At 37.8% G+C, this 20,966-nt stretch overlaps 1 protein-coding gene and 2 pseudogenes across 1 annotated transcript in view; 1 reads left to right on the forward strand and 2 right to left on the reverse strand.

Annotated features, from left to right (window-relative positions):
• Positions 1-16,461, reverse strand: part of PPP1R42 (protein phosphatase 1 regulatory subunit 42) — a 58,550-nt gene extending 42,089 nt beyond the window's left edge. Inside the window, 5 exon segments of the mRNA XM_074386723.1 lie at positions 1,210-1,326; positions 3,474-3,612; positions 5,319-5,485; positions 8,234-8,446; positions 16,403-16,461. Coding sequence (XP_074242824.1) covers positions 1,210-1,326; positions 3,474-3,612; positions 5,319-5,485; positions 8,234-8,362 — 552 coding nt within the window. The 5' untranslated portion in view covers positions 8,363-8,446; positions 16,403-16,461.
• LOC120362479 (U2 spliceosomal RNA) lies at positions 2,254-2,434 on the forward strand (annotated as a pseudogene).
• Positions 13,743-16,470, reverse strand: LOC141581433 (small ribosomal subunit protein eS25-like; annotated as a pseudogene).
• Between the last annotated feature and the right edge of the window lie 4,496 nt (positions 16,471-20,966).

Genomic DNA, 20,966 nt, shown 5'->3' on the forward strand with positions numbered 1-20,966 from the left:
TTTTAGGGTCACCAAATGACTGTCTGGAAGTAGTTCTGAACACAAAAGCTGCTTTTGGAGAAAGAAGCTCATTCTTCCTGTGGTTCATATGTCAAGAAATTATACCACAGCTGATTCCATTGCCAAACTAGAAACTTTGAGGTCATAGCATTGGCTCAACCCATAGATGACTGTTTCAAGGAAGCCTTCTGTAGTCCCTGGCTGAGTTAGGGCTACCATAATACTTATTAAAAGTATTATGGTAATACTGTGGCACTGTGGCTCATGCCTGTAATCCCAGCACTTTGGGAGGCCGAGGCGGGTGGACCACAAGGTCAGGAGATCGAGACCATCCTGGTTAACATGGTGAAACCCCATCTTCTAAAAATACAAAAAATGAACCTGGCATGGTGGCATGTGCCTGTAGTCCCAGCTATTTGGGAGGCTGAGGCAGGAGAATCGCTTGAACCCAGGAGGCAAAGATTGCAGTGAGCCGAGATCATACCACTGCACTCCAGCCTGGGCAACAGAGCAAGACTCCATCACAAAAACAAAACAAACAAACAAACAAAAAAACAAAAAACAAAACAAAACAAAACAGTAATCATGTTGTAGTCTCATTACTGGTTGATTATAGGTTTCTTGAAGATGAAGACCATATATTCCTTTCTTTGTTCTACACTGAGTAATACAGAGCTTGACAAATATGTAGGTAGCCAATACATATTTGAATAAATAAATAATTGAATGAATATGGCATTATGAGATATAACATGACATTAGTATAGCTGGCACAAATTAGAGTAAGTTCAATCAAAACAATTTCAAGTAATTCCCCAAAAGGAAGTAGCCAAGAGAGAGTTCAGATCTAGTCACAGTTACTAGAAACTCATTCATTGGGAAATCAGTCTTAGGTGGCAAGAAATCTAGTCTTTTCCTTCTCTAGAAGGAAAAGTTTAATGGGAAAATAATGCAAAGAAGAGATATTTCTCTTCTCAGAAACTTTTATTCTGTTGGTGAGGGATAGAGGCATTGGAGTATAAAGGAGAAAATCAAATAAGAGGACAGAATTATGCAAATAAATACATTAAGAAGTATTCATTAGCTAATTTTAGAACAAATCCAGAGTAGCTTTTAATGTGATATATTTATTTTGTAGCTATTTCAAAACATATATTTTCAATCACAATTTCATGTAATTATCTTAAAATTAATTTTTCTTTATACTACCTTCACATGCAGAAGTTGGTTGTCAACAGCTATGAGCTGATTAAGATTCTCCAGTATTTCTAAGTCTTTAATGTCATCAATATTATTATTGCTGATATTCAATATAGAGAGGGATTTCTGTAAGAAAAATAATCAAGTTAGTAAATAGTCTAAATACCATATGTAGGAACCAGAAATACTAATCCTAGAAAAGTTTAAGCTTGATCAGTTTAGGTTGTTTTGTTCTTTAGGCAAGAACATCAAAAGCTATGAAATTCTTTTTGTTGCATTTTATTTTTCAGGTGGAAGTTTTAGAATCATAATATGTCATATAACTTACTCTTTCTCCCTATAATTCCTCCATAAGTCATATTTTCCTTTTCCAAGATAAAAATAAATGTATAGAATAAAGAAGCCAAGAATCAAAAAGCAAAGAAAGAAAAAGATGCACCAACAAATGAATAATACAATATAGAAAAAATGCTTACTGTAGCTTTAGCAAATTATCATTTTGTGCTAAATACTAAGATTTGTACTTACATAGGGGCTGGGTGTGGTGGCTCACGCCTGTAATCTCAACACTTTAGGAGGTGAGGCGGATGGATCACTTGAGGTCAGGAGTTCGAGACCAGCCTGGCCAACGTGGCAAAACCTGTCTCTACTAAAAATAAAAAATATTAGCCAGGCATGCTGCTATGCACCTGTAGTCCCAGCTACTTGGGAGGCTGAGGCAGGAGAATCACTTGAATCTCAGAGGTGGAGATTGCAGTGAGCAGAGAGCATCCCTGGGTGACAGAGCAAAACTCTGTCTCTAAAAAGATTTGTACTTACATAGGAAGAAACAGTTTTTGTCTTTGTTTTGTGAAATAGGAAACATACCAGGAACAAAATAATATCTGGTTTTTATTTTTCTCTCTACCTGTCTTTATGGTTTTCTCTTGACAATCCATATGTTCAGAAACTAGTTAAAATAATAATTAGCTAATAGTAATTTCAGTGTTGCTATAACACTGAATCAAAGTCATCTTATGAGGCTTAGGAGTATCTACCAAGATGGAGTCAACCATTGCTTCATGGCCTTTTGGCTGAGATCAAGTGTAGTATCTGTTTTTATCAGTTTAAGTTAAAAAAAAAAGATGGAGGCATCCGTCATGCACAGCCAACGTTTAGAAAAAATATTTCCTGATACTAAAGTATTGGGGACTACCTCTTAATTTTTATAAATTTGGGTCAAAATCCATCCCCTATCCTCTATTTCTGGGCCCTCTAAAATAAAACTGATGAGTCTGGGCATGGTGGCTGATGTCTGTAATCCCAGAACTTTGGGTGGCCGAGGTGGCAGATCACTTGAGGTCAGGAGTTTGAGACTCACCTGGCCAACATGCTGAAACCATCTCTACTAAAAATACAAAAATTAGCCAGGCGTGGTGGCATGTGCCTGTAGTCTCAGCTACTTGGGAGGCTGAGGCAGGAGAATTGCTTGAATCCGGGAAGCAGAGGTTGCAGTGAGCCAAGATTATGCCATTGCACTCCAGCCTGGGCGACAGAGCAAGACTCCATCTCAAAACTAAATAAATAAATAAAATAAAACTGATGAAATCTGTAAAACAACTACCATGTCCCATTTATGTCTCCTGCCCCAGATTTGAAGTTAGCCTATCCCAACAAGTCTCTTGTTTTGAGGATTAGCAGGAGCCTAAGTCGTACCCCCTGGTTTCTCAATTGTAGCACCTCCATCCAGTGTAACTGGTTGACAGGCAACACAGTTGGAGCCCCAACCCCAGGGTTCCCGGGCCTACACAGTTCTGATGAGGTAGAGCTGTATGTAATGCAGCCTACAATCAAATCAGGATCCTGGGAGGAAACAACTTATTATTACAATGGCTCTCTACTAGATTTGTTTAACAGTTTCCAAATAATTGCACATTCCTCTTCCCTTAGGCTTTTTCCTAAAATTTAAAATGTTGAGCCATGATAATCACCAAGGTCCACATTACGAATGAATGAACATCTGTTTAGAACTTCAGTTAACATATCTTTTAACATTCTTCTTTTCATCCATCCAGTTACCCAAAGAGGCAAATTTTATTATCCCACTTTATAAATGCTGAGTTTCTGAGATTGCACATGAGAAAATCAGCTTCGGTCCTCAGATAAGCTCTGAGCTGGCCATATAAACATGCAGAGTATGTACAATGTCCAAATATACCTTCACTGTATTCCTGTTTCATTGTAACTTGTTAATCACTATTATTCCTCTTCAAAATATTCAGATGTGAACTTACTGCCAGAGAATGAAGAGTTCTTGGATCAAACAGAAGCTTTTCCCCAAGGGGAAGCCTCTGACTCTCAACATGAAGCTCTCTTAGTTCTCCTAATCCTTCTAAACCTTCTATGACAGCAATGTAATTGCCTCCCAGATACCTGTAAAACATAGACATAGTTCTAAACAGACATTCTGGGAATGTCGTGGTCTTTATTAAACATGACAAAAGTGTAATAACAAAACCACTGAGCTGAACAAAATTATAAATGTAGACTATTATGTTTATATTGAATCTATGAAAGGTTGGTTACTTAAATGAAAACAAATTTTATTCTTACACTTAATTTATTCTAAAAATGCATTTTTTTTCATTTTAAAGAAGTGAACAAATTGTAATAGTTATTAAACTATCTACCAGGGTTCTTTATATATCACCTAACATGAAGAGCCCTGGTAGATAGTTTGATAATAACCATTTCTGGGTTGTAGGTTTAAAAAATGAAGATTTCATGGCTAGGCACAGTGGCTCACACCTGTAATCCCAGCATTTTGGGAGCTCAGGAGTTCAAGATCAGTCTGACAACATAGAGAGATCCCATCTCGAAAAAAAGAAAGAAAAAGAAGAAAGGAAGGAAGGAAGGAAGGAAGGAAAGCAAGCCAGCCAGTCATGCTGGTGCATGCTTGTGGGAAGATCACTTGGACCTGGGACATCAAAGCTGTGGTGAGTCATGATCGTACCACTGCACTCCAGCCTGGGTGACAGAGAGAGACTCTGTTTCAAACCAAGAGATAAAAATAAAAATGAAGGCCGGGCGCGGTGGCTCAAGCCTGTAATCCCAGCACTTTGGGAGGCCGAGGCGGGTGGATCACGAGGTCGAGAGATCGAGACCATCCTGGTCAACATGGTGAAACCCCGTCTCTACCAAAAATACAAAAAATTAGCTGGGCATGGTGGTGCGTGCCTGTAATCCCAGCTACTCAGGAGGCTGAGGCAGGAGAATTGCCTGACCCCAGGAGGCGGAGGTTGCGGTGAGCCGAGATTGCGCCATTGCACTCCAGCCTGGGTAACAAGGGCGAAACTCCGTCTCAAATAAATAAATAAATAAATAATAAAAAATAAAAATGAAGATATCTGGGCCTAACCCCTGGAGAGTCTAATTTGGATATGTAGGTTGGAACCCAGTGCTCTGCATTTTTAATAAGCATTCACCAGCCAACTCTTGTGTCCCCATTCTGAGGCCTTTAGCCCATTCTTTGAGGAGCATGGTAGTTATTCCAATCTGGGGAGATTGGATCCACCAATCTTCATTGCCTAATTATAATCATTATAGGCATGATCCACCATGCCCAGCTACCAGTTACATTGCATTATATAATTGGAAGCCATCTAGATATTCAATGCCTTTTTACAATCAAGTTTACATCAATAGGATCAATTATATGACCAGATGGTATCAGATGTGTGATTCTGAAAGGCACATAACTCATCTGGGTTCCATGGAAATTTCTTTCATCAGTTGAGCCTACATGGAGATGTTTTAGATATCCCTATTAGCCCTAAGACAGCCACTCCCTTGAATGAAAAGTATATCAGGCTTAATAAAACACAAATTATTAAGCATTATATGTGTGAAACAATTTACTTCTTGTTAATAATAGTACAAGAGAATAAAAACTGAGGTCTGTTCCACAAAACCCATGTGGGAATCGTATGGGTTTTTTCATATGAGTATGAAATCATATTGATTTCATATTCAATTTACTTTTGGAATTTAATGCAAAAAATGGAAATGCCTGCGTGCAAAAAATTTAAGTACTATAATCATGAAAAACAGATACATTATTAAAAAAGAAAAGCACTTACAGTTTTTCCAGTTTCTTTAATGACCTGAGATTCTCTATACATGAAATACAATTGTTTTGTAGGTATAAGTGGGTCAGATTTGTGGCATAATTCAGGTTAGTGATTTGACTAATACAGTTGTCATATAAATATAAAACACTAAGATTTTTGCAAAGAGAGAGGTCTTCCTAAAAGGGAAACAAAAACATGTCAAATGTAATTTCTTCTGAAAACTTAAAAGTTAGTTTTTAAGAAAAATTTTCAGTTGATCATTCGGCAAATTTCCCTAAAGTTAATATAAAAGAACAGTATTTCTCTGTTCTTAGCACAGTTAAAACAAGACTAGAATGATTACAAAAGAAATTCTAGACTAGACTGATTACAAAATAAATTCTGTAATTTTTTTCTTTTCTTTTTTTTTTAAGAAATTCTGTAATTATATCAATAAAATTGTGATTGTTAAGATTTTCCCAGTGCAAGCAATTTTCCCTGAAAGCAATCAGGCTCCTCTGGAAGTTGAAGCAAATTACTGTCTCAACATTATAAATAGGGTTTACTATTTATTTAGGATTGGAAGTCAACACTATGGTTTATAATATTGAAAATTGGAAGTCATCTAGATATTCAAGAATCACAGGTTAATTTTTTAAAAACTGTGATAATGATATCTAAAGGAATATTGTAGAACCATTAAATACCTTTTGTTTCTTCAGTAATATCTAATACATAAGTGAAATTTATAATATATAATTAAGTGAAAATAGTACATTCAGTATGACCCACTATTGTAAAATTATATGAATAAAAACTGAAAGGATATTACCTAAATGTTAAAAGTGGTTGTGTCTGAATAGGATTACATTCTTTCTTTTTATATGTATTTTATACGACTAAGAACACCAATTACTTTTTTTTTTTTTTTTTTTTTTTTCGAAACAGGGTCTCACCCAGGCTGGTCTTGAACTCCTGGGCTCAAGTGATCCTAGTGCCCCAGCCTCTTGAATAGCTGGGATTACAGGCATGATCCACCATGCCCAGCTACCAGTTACTTTTGAGATAAGACAATAATTAAAGGGATTTTTTAAAAGGCTGTCATTTTTTTGTGTCATGACAGAATCAGCCTAGAGTAGTAAATAGACAAGCGATAAAGTGAAGTTCTGCTCAAAAATTTCTCAGCCTTCATTAAGTTAACATCTTTTAAAATACAGCTATGTGTTGGAAACTGTAAGTTTAGAAGTTATTCTCACTTTAGAGTGAATTACTTTAACCAATTTGCCTTCCTCCTAACAAAGATCATCCACCCTGAAGGAGCATTGATAGATGTGAGCATTGATAGAGTATGGAATGGGGACTTTACTGGGTGGTCTCCAGAGAAAGTAGTCTAATATGATATGATGAGGTAAAGCATTCTGGGCAACAAAAGAGAAATACAAGGTTTGGGCAAAGGAATTCATGGGAAGAAGGAGCAACAGGAAATCAGAAAGGTATCTAGAATGGGAGCTGCGTTGGGTCCCTACAAAAAAATCAAGCATTTAATTGATCATTTTGCCTGGGGTTTCAGTATTTCTTTCATTTGTTCAGTAAACATTTATTAAGCACATAATATGTGTCAGGCATTGTAATGGATGAGGGATTTAGAGGATGTGAAAAAATAGACATTATTTCTGCCCTCAGGTAGCTCCTGTGTTTCCAAGAAAATTTCTCTCACCTGTACTATAGCATTTATTGTAAAGAACAGATACCAACACAAATGGCTTAAGAGTTATTGCAGCCTTTAAAGTTTCCCAGATTATAGCCAAGAATTACCTTAGTGCTGAGAAAATGTGGTTTCAGATTATATCCAGGTAAATATAAACTTGTCTGATGTAATTGACCCAGTGTAACATACATTTTCATGACCAGTTAAATTATATGCAAAAAAGATTTCACTGTTAAACTTTTTTTTTTCTTGTGTGAATTTTAATTTTTATTTCCATAATTTTGGGGGTACAGATGGTTTTTGGTTACATGGATAAGTTTTTTTTTTTTTTTTTTTTTCTGAGACAGAGTCTCACTTTGTTGCTTAGGCTGTATTACAGGCATGAGCCACCATGGTTGGCAAGGATAAGTTTTTTAGTGGTGAGTTCTGAGATTTTAGTGTACCCTTCAACTGAGCAGTATACACTGTACCCAGTATATAGTCTTTATCCCTTACCCTGCCTCCCAATCTTCTCTCACTGTTAAACTTTTGAAATATGGCACTCACATAGTTAATTCTTAACATTTTGGTATGTCTTAAAAATGTGTATTTCAAGGTTTTACAATAATACCAAAGTAATTATTATCTATGAAGTTATTTTCCAACATACAGTTTCAAATCTAGTTTGAGACACTGTACAGTGTTATAGAAGAACATATACATATATTTAATATATATACTTAAAAATCACAATGTTATATTTTATAAATTTAATTTTAACAAATTTAATATCACAAGTAGAAAGTTAAAATAAAAACACAATATAAAGCTTACTGATAAAAATAAGTTAATAAGGCCAAGTGTGATGGCTCACACCTGTAATCCTAGCACTTTGGGAGGTCAAGCAGGCGGATCACTTCTTGAGCTCAGGAGTTTGAGCTCAAGAACTCACACGGTGAACCTGGGCAACACAGTAAAACCCCACCTCTACTAAACATACAAAAATTAGCTGGGCATGGTGGCACATGCCTGTAATCCCAGCTGCTGGGGAAGCTGAGGCACAAGAGTCACTTGACCTGGGAGTCGGAGGTTGCACTGTACTCCAGCCTAGGCAACAGAGTGAGATTCTGTCTCAAAAAAAAAAAAGTTAATAAGAATAATGAAAGTATAGTTAATATATTAGGTATGCCCCCAAACCAATTCCAAAACTTTACATTATTAATTATATATAAATGGAAAATAATTTCAAAGTTCTTACAATTGCATCTATATTTTTGTCTGAAAAATTTATATGAGTTATTTTCTTCAGGCACTGTGAAATGGTTTCTTCTTTCCGGGGTTTAAGGTTGCTGTTTTTGGCAATTAGATCCAAGGTCAGTCGAACCATAATTTCTTTACAAATCAAACTCTCAGCAAAAGCTCTGTTTTGACACTATGTCAAGAAGTAAGTTGAGGTATTATTTCCAACTTTCTAAAGATTAAAGAAAAAAGGAGCATTATGATATAGCAATTTAAGGAAAAGTTATTCTTACATTTTAAATAATTCCCTTATATGAAACTATTTGGTAAGCTAGTTTATAGACATTTTTAGGGCCACTGTGGTATTTTCTAAGTTTATTGACTTAACTCTTCACAAAAAGATTTAAAACATCAAAACTAATTAAATACATGATATTCATTCACTTTTACTTTTAAATATTTTCCTCTTCTTAAGTAGTATTTGAATCATAGCAAGTTATATTTTTTATTTCTTTTTTCTTTTTTGAGACGGAATTTTGCTTGTCGCCCAGGCTGGGTTGCAATGGCCTGATCTCAGCCCAATGCAACCCCCAAAACCCAGGTTCAAGCTATTTTTCTGCCTCAGCCACCCAAGTAGCTGGGATTACAGATGCCCGCCACCACACCCAGCTAATTTTTATATTTTTAGTAGAGACGGGGTTTCGCCATGTTGGCCAGGCTGGTCTTGAACTCCTTACCACAGGTGATCCACCTGCCTCAGCCTCCCAAAGTGCTGGGACTACAGGCATCAGCCACCACACCCGGCCTCTTTTTTCTTTTAAATCACTGGGTGTCATGTTATGATTCCCAGGCTGGCGTGCCGTGGCTATTCACAGGCATGATCATAGTGCACTGCAATCTTTGAACTCCTGGATTCAAGTGCTCCTCCTGTCTCAGCCTCAGCTGGAACCTACAGGGGTGTACCACTACTCCTGGCCTATGGGCATCTTTTAAAGGATTATTATTCACTCCTGGAGTCAAAAAGGCCCTCCAGGAATATCCTACAATGCTCTCATTTCACAGGTGAAGAAACTAAGTCCCAGAGATATATATCAAGCTACTCAAGCTAGTGACAGTTAAGAAAGGGACCAGGTCTCTTGGCTCCTTTTTCCACAGTACGGTAGAGACCATATGTCTGAAACCCCTAAATCAGAACATATGGTGTGAAAACCACATGTACATAGGTTAAGTACATAGGACAGTGGTGCAAAATACTTGAAAATAAAGCTGGCCTAGAAATTTTATGTTTTGTTTGTACAACCATAATCCACAAAGAGGCTATATAATCCAGGGTTTTTCAATCTAGATTGTCTGGTTCAAAATTTGCGTCATCACTTACTGGTTAGGCAATCTCGGGAAGGTTACTTCAATTTCTTACAAAATAAGGATAATAATGGTCCCTATTTTTAAGAGATAATGTGAGGATTGGTGAGATAATTGTTATGGAGTGTTTTGCACAGTACCTGGTACATAGGTCAATAAACATTTGCTATCATTATTATTATTCTATTACCGTTTTGTTCACAGTTAAGGTTATCTTAACTGGGTTATCTTAAGTCTCTCACCAGAAATATATGAGGACTGCTAAATATGCGGAACATGCCAGGGGTGGTGGTACCTGCCTGTAGTTCCAGCTACTCAGCAGGCTGAGGCAAGATGATCACTTGAGCCCAGGAGTTCTAGGTTATAGTGACCTATGATCACGCTACTGCACTCCAGCCTGGGTGACAGAGGGAGACTGTCTCTAAGTAAGTAAATAAAATATTGCCATAAATTGTCTAGAGGTTTGAAGTAATGCATTTTCTTAATTGCCCAAGAAATATAGCCCAGTTTTGCCAATTGTGCTTCATGTTCGTTTACTACAAATGTAACCAAAAATACAGTTTAAAATTAAATAGTATTATTCCAGTGTATATGGAATTTAACCAGCCAAATACCTCAATGTGTACAATATTCTCGACATGAAATCAGTGCTTAGGAGGAAAAATGAATTCAGTAGACTACAAATAAAATTTGCATACTCACACATTGGCATTGCCCAGTTTATGTTATTATATATTGCCTACAATAAAATATTTGAAGATATGGCAAGTATTCTTAGACTCTTCAAAATGCAAAGTACAACCTACAGAATAAAGTTATAAAATCTTATGCCTCAGAACTGAGCAGAAAAAAATTATAAAATCTTCATAGATTTTAAAAATTTGCATACATGATTATTTTTATAACAAAATTTTAAGCTTACTGTTGACTTTTCAGATCACATCTCAAATATTATATTGTGAACAAAGTTTCTAATTCAATAAAAATAACTTCTTAATCTTACCTTGAAAGAATTTCATATAATATTTCACAATAAAAGTATAAGAATAGTATAACACCCATGGACCCACAGGTCAGCTTAAAATATAAAACGTTACAAATACATTTGAAACCCCTTTATACCTTTGTTCCTCTTCATTCTCTTAAGCTTAGGATTTATCTTAAATTTAGACTATTCATGTTTTCATACTTTTACTACAGATGTATGTGTATCTAAACAATATATAGTAGGTTTTTTCACAATTTTACATGTCATCAATGATATTAATGATATTATTCTGTCTTCAGCTTTTGTTTCTGCTTTATGTTTTGTTTGTGAGAGTCATCTGGGTTGATGTGTGTAGCTCTAGAGTATTCCATTGTAAGAAATTAAATTTCCCCTAAAATTATTGATCTTTGGGTATTTCCTTTTTTTTCTTTTGCTTTTACATTGTTGCTTTTATGATTTTGTATATATCATTTGGCACATGTGGAAAAGCTTCTTTAAGGTTTAAAATTAGGAGTGGCCACTTCTGGGTTGGACATTTCAACTTTACTATATATTGACCAATTGTTCTCCAAAGGAATTCTACCACTGGCAAGTAAAAGTTCCCACTGCTCTACAATGCAGCCTGCACTGTTGTTGGCACCTGATATTGGCAATCTTTTTGCCAAGCTGATGGGTATAAAATTATATCTCATATTTGCCAATATCTGATATTGGCAAACTTTTTGCCAAGCTGATGGGTATAAAATTATATCTCACTACTGTGTTTTAATTTGCCATTTTTTACTTATTGAGAGACTGAGAGTATTTTCCTGACTATTGGCCATGTGGAGTTTCTCTTCTGTTAATTTCTATTTCTTATATTTTGCCCATTTTCCCTACTGAGTTCTGCTTTTCTAAGAAATTTTTAGATACTAAAATTTTTAGATCCATACACATTTCTATCATATACTAATATTTCATTGATAATATGTGTTGCAAATGTCTTTTCCCAGACTGTAGCTTGTCTTTTCTCCTTTTCTCATTTAATTTGCTTTTAATGATATCTTCTAAAAAATGAAAGCTTTATTTTTTAATATAGTCAAATGTATTCCTATTTTTTCTCATGTTTTGTGCTTTTTGTGGCTTATTTACTAACTCCTTCACCACCTTAATTTCAGAAAAAAATGACTATATTTTCTTCTGAACATGTTAAAGTTTTGCTTCATGCATTTTGGTCTTTATTTAGAGTTGATTACTGTGTAGGAAGTGGGATATTTTCTCTTCCATGGTTCTTTTCCATTCATTTATATATTTATCCCCATGACAACACTGTCGTAATAAGTACAGATTAATAATCTCTCTCTCTACTTGGGTCATTCTTGGTCCTTGACTCTTTCATATAAACTTTAATATCAGTTTTTCATTCCATGAAAAATTCTTTTATGATTTTGTTACGAATTGCAAATTTATAAACAATTCATGAAGCACTGACATTTCTCTAATATCGAGTCTTCTTTCCCATTAGTATGGTATGTCTCTCCATTTTGACAGTGCTGCTTTAAGGATTTTCAGTAGTTAAAAGTTTTTCTTTTATATTTAAGGCCATGCGTAAGTTTTTTGTTTTGTTTTGTTTTTTCATTTGTTTGTTTTTGAGACAGGGTCTCACTCTGTTGCCCAGGCTGGAGTACAGTGGCCTGATCTTGACTCACTGTAGTCTCTGTCTCTCTGACTCAAGTGATCCTCCCATCTCTCCTGAGTAGCTGGGACTACAAGCCTGTGCCACCATGCCCAGCTCATTTTTATATTTTTAGTAGAGATGGGGTTTTGCCAAGTTGCCCTGGGTAGTCTCAAACTCTTGGCTCAAGCAATCCACTTGCCTCAGCCTCCCAAACTGTTGGGATTACAGGTGTTAGCCACCATGCCCAACTCAAGTTTTTTTTTTTTTTTTTTTTTTTTTTTTTAGTTATTGGGATCATATATTTTTGCTGATATTTGCAAATGTTATTCTTCTGGAAATTGCATTTCTTATTTGTAGCTAGTGTATAGAAATGCAGCATTTTAAAAATACTGATTTTTATATCCAGCAACACTGGTAAGGACACATGAATTCTATTTTATAGAGTCTTTGGGTTTTCCATGTAGACAATCAGATTATATATGAGTGACAATTTACTACTTTCCAAACCTTTTATATTTTTTTTCTTTTTTATTGAGTTATTGCACTGGCTAGGACCTCTAGGAACAATGTTGAGTAGAAGCCATAAGGGCACATATACTTGTCTTATTGCTGATCTCAGAGGAAATACTTGCAACATTTCACCACTAAAACTTTTTTGTTGTAAGTTTTTTTTTAGTATGATATTTGCTGTTTTTTTTTTTTTTAAGATAGCTAGACTCAGATTAAGAAAGTGCTTTTATATTCATAGTTTGTAAACTTTTTTTAAAAAACCGTGACTGAATGTTGATGGTTATGAAATGTTTTTCTTGTGCATTAGGAGATATGGTGAAATACATTGATAATTCTTTTTGTACATGTGTGTGCAGGACAGGTCTCACTCTGTCACCCAGGCTGGAGTACAGTGGTACAAACTCAGCTCATGGCAACCTCTGCCTCCTGGGCTCAAGCAGTCCTCCCACCTCAGCCTCCTGAGTAGCTGGGCCTCTAGGCTTATGCCACCATGCTGGCTGACTTTTGTATTTTTTGTAGATACAGGGTTGTACGATGTTGCCCAGGCTGGTAGGCTTCTAATGTTAAATTTTTCTACATCCCAAGGATAAACCAAATTTAGTCAGAACAACATTTTCTTATTTTTTATTTTTGGTATAGATAGGGTTTCACTCTTGCCCAGGGTGGAATGCAGTGCTGTGATTAAAGCTCACTGCAACATCAAACTGCTGGGCTCAAGTGATTCTCCCACCTCAGCCTCCTGAGGAGCTAGTGCTGCACATGTATATCACCATACTCAGCTGATTTTTTTATTTTTTATTTTATTTTTGTAGAGACAGTTTTACTATGTTGCCCGGGCTGGTCTCAACCTTCTGGCTTCAAGCAGTCCTCCCACCTAGGCCTCCTGAAGTGCCAAGATTATAGACATGAGCCACCTTGCCAAGAATGTTTTCATCTAAGCTTAATAAGGAGATTGACCAATAATTTTTTCCCTTCCTTTCCTTCCTTCCTTTCTTCTTTCCTTCCTTCATTCCCTTCCTCCCTCTTTCTACTTTCTCTCTTTCTCCCTCCCTCCCTCTTTCTTTTTCTCTCTTCCTCCCTTTCTTTTCTTTTTCTTTCTTGAGTTTTGCTCTTGTTACCCAGGCTAGAGTGCAATGGTGCAATCTGCAACCTCTGCCTCCCAGGTTTGAGCAATTCTGCCTCAGCCTCCCAAGTAGCTGGAATTATAGGCATGAGCCAACATGTCCAGCTAATTTTGTATTTTTAGTAGAGGCAGGGTTTCACCATGTTGGTCAGGCTGGTCTTGAACTCCTGACCTCAAGTGATCCACCTGACTTAGCCTCCCAAAGTGCTGGGATTACAGGCACGAGCCACTGCACCCAACCTCTTTATTTTTATTTATTCATTTTTCTTTTTATTTTTAAAATTTTCATTTTAGATTTAGGGGCACATGTGCAGGTTTGTTAAATGGGTAAGTTGTATGTTGCTGGAGTTTGGTTTACAAATGATTTTGTCACCTAGGTAGTGAGCATAGTATCCAATAGGTAGTTTTAGGACCTTCTCCCTCCTCCCACCATCCCCCCTCAAGTAGGCCCGAACATCTGTTGGTCCCCTCTTTGTGTTCATGGGTACTGAATGTTTAGCTCCCACTAATAAATGAGAACATGGAGTAATCTGATTTTCTGTTCCTGCATTAATTTGCTTAGGATAATGGCCTCCAGCTGCATCCATGTTGCTGCAAAGGACATTACTTCATTTTTTTAAATGGTAGTGCAGTGTTTCATATATAGATATGCAACATTTTTTTGGATTTAATAGTTTTATTTTTCCAAATGTAGTTTGGACCTATCCATGCATCTTCACCAGCAGCTGGAGCATCTCCACCCTTGGTATTTTCGGTATAAATTACTTGAGCTCTGTGCTTTGAAACCAGTTTGTTAAGTCTTTTGCTAAGGAGCTCCTGCAGGGCTGCCCTGGCCAGGGAGCCTCAAATCTTCAGTCTCTCAGAAACCACAGCTGGGGTTTTAAGTTTATAGTTGGTAACTTCCTTACAGAGTTTGTCATAGGTAGCGTTGTCAAACAAGGCTAAGTTATTGAGCTTGTCGCGAACTTTCCTTTGGACCACTTCTTCTTGGCCTTACCCCGGATTTGTTCATTGAGTCTTTGTCTTCCTTGGCCGACTTTCCAGCGTCTTTCTTTTTCTTGTCATCCTTGGGCAGCATTTCAAAGCTCTGAGAGCAGCCGCGAACACTGCAACTTCGCTAAGATGTGGGACCAAAAAAAAAAAGCCGTATATACAACATTTTCTTTATCAGTCCACCACTGAGGGGTATCTAAGTTGATTCCAAGTCTTAGCTGTTATGAAAACTGTGGTGATGAACATATGAGTGCTTATGTCTTTTTGGCAGAACGATTTATATTCCTTTGGGCATATACCCAGAAATGGGATTGCTAGGTTGAAAGGTAGTTGGTTGTTTGTTTTGTTTTGTTTTTTGAGTTTTATTTTTTGAGACAGAGTCTCACCTGCTTGCCAGGCTAGAGTGTAGTGGCGCGATCTCAGCTCACTGCAACCTCTGCCTCCTGGGTTCAAGCGATTCTTCTGTCTCATTCTCCTGAGTAGCTGAGGCTACAGGCACGCACCACCACGCCCAGCTAATTTTTGTATTTTTAGTAGAGATGGGGTTTCATCATATTGGCCAGGCCGGTCTCGACTTCATGACCTTGTGATCCGCCTGCCTTGGCCTCCCAAAGTGCTGGGATTACAGGCGTGAGACACCACACTAGGCCCGGAATTAACTTTTTATTTTATGTTATTTTAAAAATAATTCATCTTGTTAAAAAACAATATTAATTTAAACTTTATTGTTTTAGAAAATTAAAAGTTTCAAGAGTTTAAACTGAATCTAGAGCGGATTTGGATATATTTTAGAACATTATAATAAAAATAATGTCAGCACTTGTGAGGCATCCTCGGTTTTCTTTTAAAAGAGATTCACTGTGTTCTAAAGTTTGAGAAACTGCTTTCCCCTACTTTCCATTCTCTAGATATGTGTTACTTTGAGACTCTTCTTACTAGGATCTCTCTCTCCCAGGCTACCAGTGGGAACAGCTTAGAGCTTCTTTACAGCCTCTAGGAATCCATTTTAGTTTAATTTAATTTAATTTAATTTTTTCCTTTGTCTTTATCTCCCCCACCCCATCCCCACTTTTCGGTTCAGGAGGTACATGTACAGGTTTCTGACATGGGTGGAATCCATTTTAATGGACCCTTCGTTTTTTTTCTACTGGGATTCCCGCAGGCTAGAAGCAGTGGACAACGTTTTCTGAATTCCGTTAGTATCTACATTTCCACTTAGGCCGCAGGCTCAGTGGCTCCAGATGCTCTAAATCACTGGCTCCAGCCCTCAAGCTTTTCAAAACCTTTTCAAACGCAGCTCCACGTCCATCGGCCCCGCGACCAACCCCTCCGCCTGGGTCTCCCTCCTATGGAGTTGTTTTCCAATCTTGCCAGTTAACCATTTGTTAAAAACAGACTTCCGGACTCTTTCTTCAGAAAATTCTGAACGTCTAAAGATAGGGCCCAGGAATCATTTTAACAAACGTCCCAGGAGAGTCTTACTGGCAGGCAAGTTTGAGAAACATGGTTCTAGGGTTTCCTCGGTCCCCACGCTTATTCCCCGCGGGCCGCTCACCGTTCGCGGGACCGTCCGGTCGGTAACTCCGTGTGATCGGTTCCGCAGGCGCCGGGTCCTACGCACAGCAGCGCCGTTGCTAGGCGACCAGACGCTCTGTCCGAGACGAGAAATCTCGCGACTTCACAGGCCGCTTCCTCCCGGGGAGGTGCTGCTCTTTGTGACGCGGCGGCCAGGCGCTGATGGGCACCGACGGTGGCCACTTGGCCGACTCCGAATTAGTTTGAAGAGGCCGTGAGGCATCGGTCACAGAACTGTTTTAGCGGACCACCTAGTAGCCGGAACACTTTTTGGCAGACCACCATTTCCCCCTACCGGATTATCCTGTCATCGGCTTTGACCGTTTCAGTGCCCAGCAACCACCTTTTCCCACTAACAGATCAGGAAAGGAATCCGAATCAGAATACAGCTCGTACTCCATTCTTTCCTCGGTGAAACCCCAAATTCCTTAGCGCGACACTGAAGGCTATTCATCATGACCAACCTCACTGCTTGCCACCTGCCCTCTACACTCGTGTTTTTCAGTATACCCTGTTCTTAAAAATAATAATAATTCCCCTCCCTTCTCTGCCCTTCGAGGTAGACATAGCACACATTTTCTCACCTCCTTCAGTCTTGTTTTTCCTTTTAAGATTAAAAGACTCAGTTTGGAATTAGTTCATCTTTTCTGAAGTCTTCCTGGGCATCCCCATCCCATCTTGTTAAGTGATGCCCTTTCTGCTGCCAAACAGCTGAGATGTATTACTTTTTTCAGCATAGCGCTTAATACCAAATTATGTTAGCTACTTAACCATATCTCCAATGAGATAGTAAATTCTTTGAGGGCAAGGATTATGTGGTTTACCTTGCTATTTCAAGGACATAGCGAAGTGCCCTGTACATTAATAGTCACTTTATAAATGTTTGTAAAATGAGTATTGTAATTACAGAATAAGAAGAACAATAGTACAGGGAACTGACATTTATAGTGGCAAGCCTGGGGCTCATTAGGGATATGGTGAAGTGAGCAGTCTAGATGTAAGGGACAATGCAAGCTGGAAAACGTTGAGTACCAGCTGTGGTTCTGGCGGAGAAAAGGTTGTCGCTGCCATTCTTTGAGCAAAGAAGTGTTGGAGTAGAAGATTGTTAGAATTGCAAGGCAGCTTAGAGCCCATAAAGGCAGTCCAACTTGCCGTTTTGCAGATAAGGAAATTCCCAGGGCTCGAAGAAGAAACATGCTCAAGTTCACACCTGGGGTAGCAGAGTGGGCTCTTGATTTCAAGCCCACTTCTTTAATTTTATCTCACCATTACAATAAGAGTATCCTAGGAAGGTGAGGGAATGAGGGCAAAGGAGCCCCAACCCCATTCAAGATATTTTCACTTAACCCCATTCAGGATATTTCGCAGTTGTGGAAGCAGTCTTGGCCTGGGTTGGAGTGAAGGTGAAAAAAGTGGAAAGGAATGAACAAATGTAGGAGATATTTTGAAGCATGATTTAATAGATACCGGGTAGGACAAAGGGAGGGGAGAAGTTAAAGATAATTCCCAGATGTTAGCTCTGTTAAAGGAACAATACTGGGGAAAGAGGAGAGATGGTGAGTAATTTGACGGGGAGTGGATGAGTTTGGTTTACATATGGTAAGTGTGAGGTGAGAAAGGTTTTAATAGTCTCCAATAAGTAGCTGACTATTTAAACCTTGAGGCCATAAGTGGTAGTGAGGGAGAAAATAAGGAAAGATAAATAGTGGGTTAGTAGCTATGCCAACTAGTTTGGATAAAAGAGGGAAGAAAAGCTAGTAAAGATGGTATAGAAAGAATCATCAAGGCCGGGTGCGGTGGCTCAAGCCTGTAATCCCAGCACTTTGGGAGGCCGAGGCGGGTGGATCACGAGGTCGAGAGATCGAGACCATCCTGGTCAACATGGTGAAACCCCGTCTCTACTAAAAATACAAAAATTAGCTGGGCATGGTGATGCGTGCCTGTAATCCCAGCTACTCAGGAGGCTGAGGCAGGAGAATTGCCTGAACCCAGGAGGCGGAGGTTGCGGTGAGCCGAGATCGCGCCATCGCACTCCAGCCTGGGTAACAAGAGCAAAAACTCCGTCTCAAAAAAAGAAAAAAAAGAAAAAAGAAGAAAGAATCATCAGAGGTGAGATTTGTCCTGAGAAGCACAGTAATTCAGTGGTTCAGACACTGGGGGAAGGAGTTTAATGAGGGGCACCTAACAGAATAAAAAGCCACTGAAGGATAAGAAATAAAATAATGATCAATATAATATGGCTAAAATACTACTAGAGAGGTACAAATTAGATGTCCCTCAATTATCTGTTTTATAGTTCATTCCTTTGGGGATAACAGCTTTTACAGTGATGCAGAGCTGGTCCATTGCTCTGTGTAGTACTTGGTTAACTTGCTGCTAGCATTACTTTGCTAGGAGACTTGTTTAGCAATGCTTCACTGAAAATCAGTTGCTCTGGAAATCTTTGTTTTGGAACAATTACATATATCATTACAAAACAAAGTATCCCATTTGTGTTAATATTATTTAACACATTTAAATTAAATAACATTTAAATAAAACATATTTAAATGCCTAAAAGGATATACATATACACATAGATATATACCAAAATGTTTAATAGTGGTTGTTTCTTGGTGATGGAATTATGATTTTTTTCTCCTTTTTTTTAAATTTATTTTGGATTCCACTCTTCATTTCATGGTATTGAACATCTCTTTGTGACTGCTGGTAGTTACAATGGTTTGAATTACTTTTTTTTTTTTTTTTTTTTTTTTTTTTTTTTGAGACAGAGTCTTGCTCTGTTGCCCAGGCTGGAGTGCAGTGGCACAATCTTGGCTCACTGCAACCTCCACCTCCAGGCTTCAAGCGATTCTCCTGCCTCAGCCTCTCAAGTAACTGGGACAACAGTTGTGTGCCACCACACCTGGGTAATTTTTTATATTTTTAGTAGAGACAAGGTTTCACTATATTGGCCAGGCTGGTCTAAGACTCCTGGCCGGGTGATCCACCTGCCTTGGCCTCCCAAAGTGCTGGGATTACAAGCATGAGCCACCATGCCCGGCTGAATTACTAATTAATTTTTTAATGCAACAAGTTAAGAGAAAGTATTTTCTCATTAAGATGTGAAATATAATTCCTGTCTAGTGGCACAGAATGTTAAACAATCATCTGTGTGTTTTCCAATGGGACAGAAATTTGGCAGACTACAAGAAATACTTGTCTTCAGTACCAAATTTGTAAGTTCAACATAAAATACTCTAAGATTTACACTTTTACAGATGTTGGGAAATATGTATTTGTAGAAAAAAATATATTGTGAAGTCTTGAAAATTATTTTAAAAAGTACTTTTGGAAGAATGATGCTAAAAAGTACATTTTTGAAAGCCTCAACTAGAGTTTCCAAGAAACTTTAGATGGAAACATACTTTATATTTCATATATTTTCTCAGTCAGTATACATTTCCCGGCCTTCCAGAGTATGTACATACAGCACACTAAGTTTAATGATTAGTTACCTTTCACTGAGAAACCAGCAAGTTAAAGGTCCTAGACATGCATAACATCACATAACTCCATACAGAAAAATTGGGATTTTTTTGTCAATGCCTCTTTTTGTCTTGATCTTGTAGATTGGTAAATATTAGTTATATGGTAGGCAGACTTCTAAGATGGCCTCAGCGATCACCCCTTCTGATGTCCAGGCCCTTCTGTGATCCTCTCCTCTGGAATGTGGGCTAGAGCTTCTGACCTTTTCTAGGCAATAGAATAAGGCAAAGCTGATAGACTATCTTTCTGTGATTAGGTTACAAAAGATTGTAACTTCTCTATTGTCAGCAGACCTTACTGCATTTTAGGCTTGCAGTCTTTGATAAAACAAGTTGTCATTTAGGAGAGTACATATGGCAAAGATCTGAGGATAGTCTCTAGCCAACAGCTAGTGAGGAGCCAAGACTGTCAGTCCAATGAGAAACTAAATGCCAACAAATACTGTCTCAGCTAGGAAGTTGAGTTTTCAGATGAGATCTCCTCCATAGCCAACACCTTGATGGCAGCATTGTGAGAGAGACCCTGAAGCAGAGGACCTAGAACCCTGACCTATGAAATCTGTGAAATAATATGTTATTTTAATCTACTGAGTTTTGTAATTTGTTATAGAGCAATAAATACCTAATAGGAGCAATAGAAAATTTCCTTAAGGAGAGGTTTATTTAGAAATTTGGGACATGATTCCCAATTTCATAGGACATTTCAAATGGAAACTCAGAGGAGAGAAAAGAAAATGACTACAGAAAGCTTAGCTAGAACAAGTACCTATCTATCTATCTATCTATCTATCTATCTATCTATCTATCTATCTGTCTATCTATCTATCTGAAGCTGCAAGCTGAAGAATCAATACAGACAAAACCCTTTTGGTTATCGATGAGTCAGTCTTCATTCAAGGTATCCTGTAACCTGGAGATGATCATTTAATTAGGACCTTCAGTAGAAGATACTAGGAGCCCTCGAAGGCCATGATGTACACAATATGAGCCCTAATAATATGTGATTTAAAAAATTTT

This window comes from Saimiri boliviensis, chromosome 15 (assembly GCF_048565385.1).
Source record: "Saimiri boliviensis isolate mSaiBol1 chromosome 15, mSaiBol1.pri, whole genome shotgun sequence".
NCBI lineage: Eukaryota > Metazoa > Chordata > Mammalia > Primates > Cebidae > Saimiri > Saimiri boliviensis.